This window comes from Hibiscus syriacus, unplaced genomic scaffold, assembly GCF_006381635.1.
Source record: "Hibiscus syriacus cultivar Baekdansim isolate YM2019G1 unplaced genomic scaffold, ASM638163v2 tig00111131_pilon, whole genome shotgun sequence".
Lineage (NCBI taxonomy): Eukaryota > Viridiplantae > Streptophyta > Magnoliopsida > Malvales > Malvaceae > Hibiscus > Hibiscus syriacus.
Window position 1 is genome coordinate 391,391 of NW_024062991.1, and position 5,373 is coordinate 396,763.

A 5,373-nucleotide genomic window follows, 5' to 3' on the forward strand; every position below is an offset into this window, starting at 1 on the left:
TAAACGGTTCTAGCTCGTTGTCGATATGAGACATACACCAACAAAACTAGTAAATCAAATAGGTACCTACAAAAAGGAAATAAACGAGTAAATAAAAAAATTAAATGAATAACTCTAATGCAAAACAAATACTCCCTGACAACGACGCCAAAAATTTGATGCTACGAAATTGATACAACATTCAACGTAAGTGCACGTGTCGTAATCAAGTAATAAAGTGGAAGGTAGAAAGCTTCGAGTGTCAAAACCCACAGAGCATTATGCTAAAAAAGTTATGAAAAGTTATTTAAGTTGAAAGAATTAGAAGCAAACTAATGACTAAAGGTAAAATTCAAATTTGAAAATATCAGGTAGTGTTACAGCATTGGTGAGAGCAATAGGTCAAGGATTGAATGGTTTAGAAAAATATATAGTAGTTTCTATTACGAGTGTGTCATGAACTAAATGTTATGCATCTAGCAGTGATTATATTATCTAATAGATATAAATCAACTTTCATGACTCAATCAGTTAAATTATTAATTATTATATATTGGCAAACATATATCTCACATGCAAACTTGTTTTCAACAAACCATGCTGAAAAAAATAGTACGACAATGATTTTCATCTTTAAATATCATCAATAAACATTTATGAAGGTAATTGCATCTCTGCAACTACCTTTAAAGTCTAGTAGCACATAACATAAAGTCAAAACATAATTGAAAGCATTCCATTAACAACTAAGTTCATAACCCAAAATATCATCCACACCACATAAATTAAATAACAGTCAAGTCTACTTGTTATTTCCCTATCTCTAACGAAGAACAAGAGTAGAAAAGGAATCTTCTTGATTGCCGAAGCTATTCGACAAAGCTCCCAAGCTACTGCAGCGCTCCCCGACGAGGGACTTAATCTATCATGGTTGATCAAAAGTGGTGGAGAAAAAAATTGGAGGCAGAAAATCTGATATCAAATGATGCAAAGAGCTCTCCAATTTATAGGCTAAGGATTTTGGCCTTCAACCATGGGTTTCCTCCACGTTTCAAGTTATTTTTGACCATTTGATAGCTGCTCCTTCCAGAAGGTTTCCCTAACTTCCTGATGTGTAAGCGTATCATTTTCATCAATGAAACCAAAACCAGCCCAATAAACCTCAACTAATTCCCATGATGCAAATAACACAAATATTATATACAAATGATCCTAATTTGCTCATAATGATGCTAAAGTCCAAACTCAACCTAGGTAAAAGGATCCTAAAAGATAACTTTTTTGTAGATTTATTAGGGACCAGCCAAAACACTTCGCTAGGTGTGAGACCAAGAGGAGGTTGGATGTGCATGAGACATTGCTTTGATGTCATCGTAGTGTAAATTGGGATAGCGGAAGTGATTGAACCATCTAGAATAGATCTTCCCACTGGATAGATGAGACTAGCTTTCCAACTGTTCATCATAATCTAACTTTGTCAACAATTTCAACATATGTTAACTTGGAAACTCGACCATGGATTAGAGGCAGACCAAGGTATTTCCCTAAATCACAAGTCGAACTCATATTCATAACATGACTAAACTGTCGTCCAATTCCATATTGAGCTGATAGAGATATGAGGAACTTAGATTTTTCAAAGCTCACTTTTGCACTAGAAAACCGAACAGAATTGATCATTGATATCTTTGAACACAATCGTCTGGTTTTCACTTGCTATCCCAAATAAAAACAAATCGTCTACGAAGAAAATATGGGATATTTGGGGGCCATCCCTCCCAAGTTTGATTGGTTTCCATGAATTCTTATTGATAAAATCCTGAATTAGATGTCTGAGTCTTTCCATACATAAGAAGAAAAAAAATGAGAAATAGGATCACCTTGACTCAGACCTCTGCAGGGGATAAAATTTTGTCTTCTCACAATTCCAAATAACAGAGAGCTTGGAGCTTTGAACACAAAAGAGCAGGAGATTAATCCATTCGGAGGAAAATCAAACTGAAGCAACATATCCTCTAGAAAATCCCAACAAATTGATCATATACTTTCTCAAGATCGATCTTAACGCAACCAAACCATTCTTACCTTTAAAGAGTCTTATTTTGTGAATCACCTCCTGTGATAGTAAAATATTGTCTGCGACTTGTCTACCGGGGATAAAACTCACCTAAAGAGGACTAACCAATTTGTCCAATAAAGGACTTAATATATTAACCAAGATTTTCGTTATAATATTATAAGCGATTGTGCAAAGGCTAATAAGCCGAAATCGCTTAACCGAGTCTAGGGAGGCCACTGTAGGAATTAAAGCAATCAAGGTTTGGTTGAGCTCAGCAGGGAATGAGCCCATCTCCAAAGATGAACTTATGATCTCAATAAAGGAAGTTCGAAATGTGATCCACATTTCCTGATAAAAACCTGCACGAAAACCATTATCCCCAGGTGCCTTCCAAGGTTTCCTCATAAAAAGGGCATCGCGCACTTCTTCCTCCAACAATGGTTGAGTTAAAGATTGAATCTTATCATTAGGAATCATTGGGCAATTGAGGCATGGAAGAGGGTTACTCACAACACAGTCCAAAGAAAATAAATTACTAAAATAATCATAAACCTTGGAGATGAGAGATTCGGGATCACTAATCCATTCACCATCAATGTTACATAACATAGCAAATTTGTTACGTCTTTTCGAGTAACAGTCGAAAGGTGGAAAAAACGCGTGTTTTTTTTCACCTTGTTGCAACCATTGAACACAAGATTTCTGAAACTAGAATGTTTCCTCTTGTTTGAGAAGATTATTGTACTTAGTGATCAATTCTTCTTCAAGAATATCGAGTTGATGAGATTGGCACTGTATGGGAACATGTTGTATACCTCTGATTCTCGCAACAAGACGTTTTTTTGCCCAAATAAATTCCTAAATTGGTCTCTGTTCCAAGCCACAAGGTTATCCGCTAACCGTTTAGAACCATCAACAGTCACAATTAAACGAGGACCAGAGATTTGCCACCATATCGTGGAATCCATCACTAGAGAGCCACATGGTTTGGAAACGAAAATGGCGACTTTCCCTCGAATAAACTTTAGTAAGACACATCTGGAAGAGAATTGGGTAGTGTTTAGAGCGAAGACGCGGAAGGTGCGTGACGAGTGCTTCAGGAAAACGAGCTCACTAGCTAGTATTCGCCAACACCCTGTCCAACCTTGCATAAATTCTCTCCTTTCCATGTCTCATGTTTCACCAAGTATACGGAGAGCCCTGGAATCCCAAATCAAGCAGTCTATAGCTAGATATCATATCATGAAATAAACGACACCGGGAAATAGAGGGGCGCCTCCCATCAAACTTTTCAGTCATCAATAGTACATCGTTGAATTCACCTGCAATAGCCCAATGGAGGTTATTAGACTCAGCAAACTCTTTAAAGCTTAACCAAAGTCTTTTACAGGCTTTCAACGTCAGACTAGCATAAATCACGATGAGAACGAAAAGATCTGTGACACCATACTTCACAACACAATGGACCACTTGTTGAGAGGAGAAAATCACGTCCACAGCAACATCTTGGTCATCCCAAGCAATCCAAATTCCATCAACAAAACCAATCAGATCGACGATATGAACTTTCGAGAGACTGAGTTTCTTAACAATACGTTGGGCTATCCTGTCAGAAACACGAGGTTCAACCACTGCAAAGATACTAGGTTTATGAGCTTTAATCATATCCCTAGCATTCCGCATAAAGGCTTTATTTCCAACACCTCGACAATTCTACACGAGAACATTCATTAGCAAATAGTGGGGGTAGTCTCAAGTTGGATATGCTCACATGAGAGAACATTTTGCATCAACATCCATAACTATGCTGCCCGAAGAGGACTCACAGTGAGGAATGGGAATAACATAACCGTCCTGGTGTCCAAATTTTCCATAATGGAAGCAAATTAGTGGCAATCCCTCATGTTCTACTGAATACCATCTCCTATCAACTTCAATTTTTGGCACAAAGTGCTTTTCCAAAGTCTACTTCAATACAAACCCGAGAAGATTTACCCTTTGAAGCAAAGGTAGTGTTCATATCTACCTTCAAAGCACCCCCCAAGGGAAGCAAATCCACACCGTATTAGAGTCAATGGTGGTAGAGGACGGGTGAAAATCCGTAAACCACTTGCGAACCGTAAGTTAGTGGCCATAGATAATCCATGGTTCTTCTTCTAGGGCAAATCTAAGATCATCTAGAGAAGAAAACTTTATTAGGAAGTAACCATCTCTAACATCGATTAGTTCATATTCAATCTTTGCCATCCACATCTTCTTGATTCGTTCATCCAGCATTCGGAAGCCAATGGCCTTCCCTAGCTGTAGGGGTGTGCAAAATAATCTGGTCTGACTGATCCGATATATTCATCCGATAATTCAATCCAAAAATTCGAATATTCGATCCATTTTATATCAGATATCCGGAAAAAAAATCGGATAATAGGATTGGAAACAGATCGAGCAAATTATGATTTCAGATTATCCGAAAATCTAAAAAAAGTGGGCCGAAGAGTTTACCCAGCCTGCCTCTGGCCTAAAATGCTCCATGGACCCACGATTGTTTGGATTTCATTTCCCAAAACTCCCCAAATCGAATGGCTTCAACTTTTTGAAACTCCCAAATTACTTCCTCCACATCCCAATTCTCAACTCACAGTAGACCATTGGCATTCATCTCCTCCAATTTCACCATCAAATTTCTATTGTTGGGTTTCTTACATCTCTCAAGAGAGCTCCAATGACTAATTCTCTCTCTAAACTCTCGATATATGGCAGATCCAAACCCTGAACAACCTCCATTCCAATCTTAGGTAAGTTTACATTAAAACTAAAAATCAATATTGTATGGAGTTCCGAAACCATTCTCTTAATTTTTGAATGAAGAATACATGGTCACTGCAAGTCTAAAAATTGAATAAAGAATATATCGTCACTACAACTCTGCAAATTTTTGTTGTTTAACATCTTTGATTCGCATGATGTATAACTCTAAGCTTACTTTACGGTTAACATTGCGATATGCTTTAACTTTCAAATTTAAGTTGCAAGAAGGGCAGAAATAAAAGAAAATTAACAAAGAGTGGATTGTTTTCTTTCCATTTTCACATTTAAGTTTTAGCTAAGTTTTGAATGTAATAACTAATGATTATTATGTTAACTTAAATTTAATATCCATTTAGGTTTTGGAAAACATTAGATTGTAAGGATAGAGGAAGACAAAAAATATAAAAATTTAAATCTAATTTTTCAAAGTAAGCTCTATGCTCGGATCGGGTATCTGGACATCCAAAATTTAGATATGATTTTTTTGGATCAGATACAAATCACAATTTTAGCGTTTTGAAATTTTCGGA

The 5,373-nt window shown here is 36.8% G+C and overlaps 1 protein-coding gene across 1 annotated transcript; it reads right to left on the minus strand.

The window, feature by feature from the left end:
- Positions 1–3,217: 3,217 nt before the first annotated feature.
- LOC120154465 lies at positions 3,218–3,721 on the minus strand. The gene has a single exon (XM_039166212.1). The coding sequence runs from the start codon at positions 3,719–3,721 to the stop codon at positions 3,218–3,220; it is 504 nt and encodes a 167-aa protein (XP_039022143.1).
- Between the last annotated feature and the right edge of the window lie 1,652 nt (positions 3,722–5,373).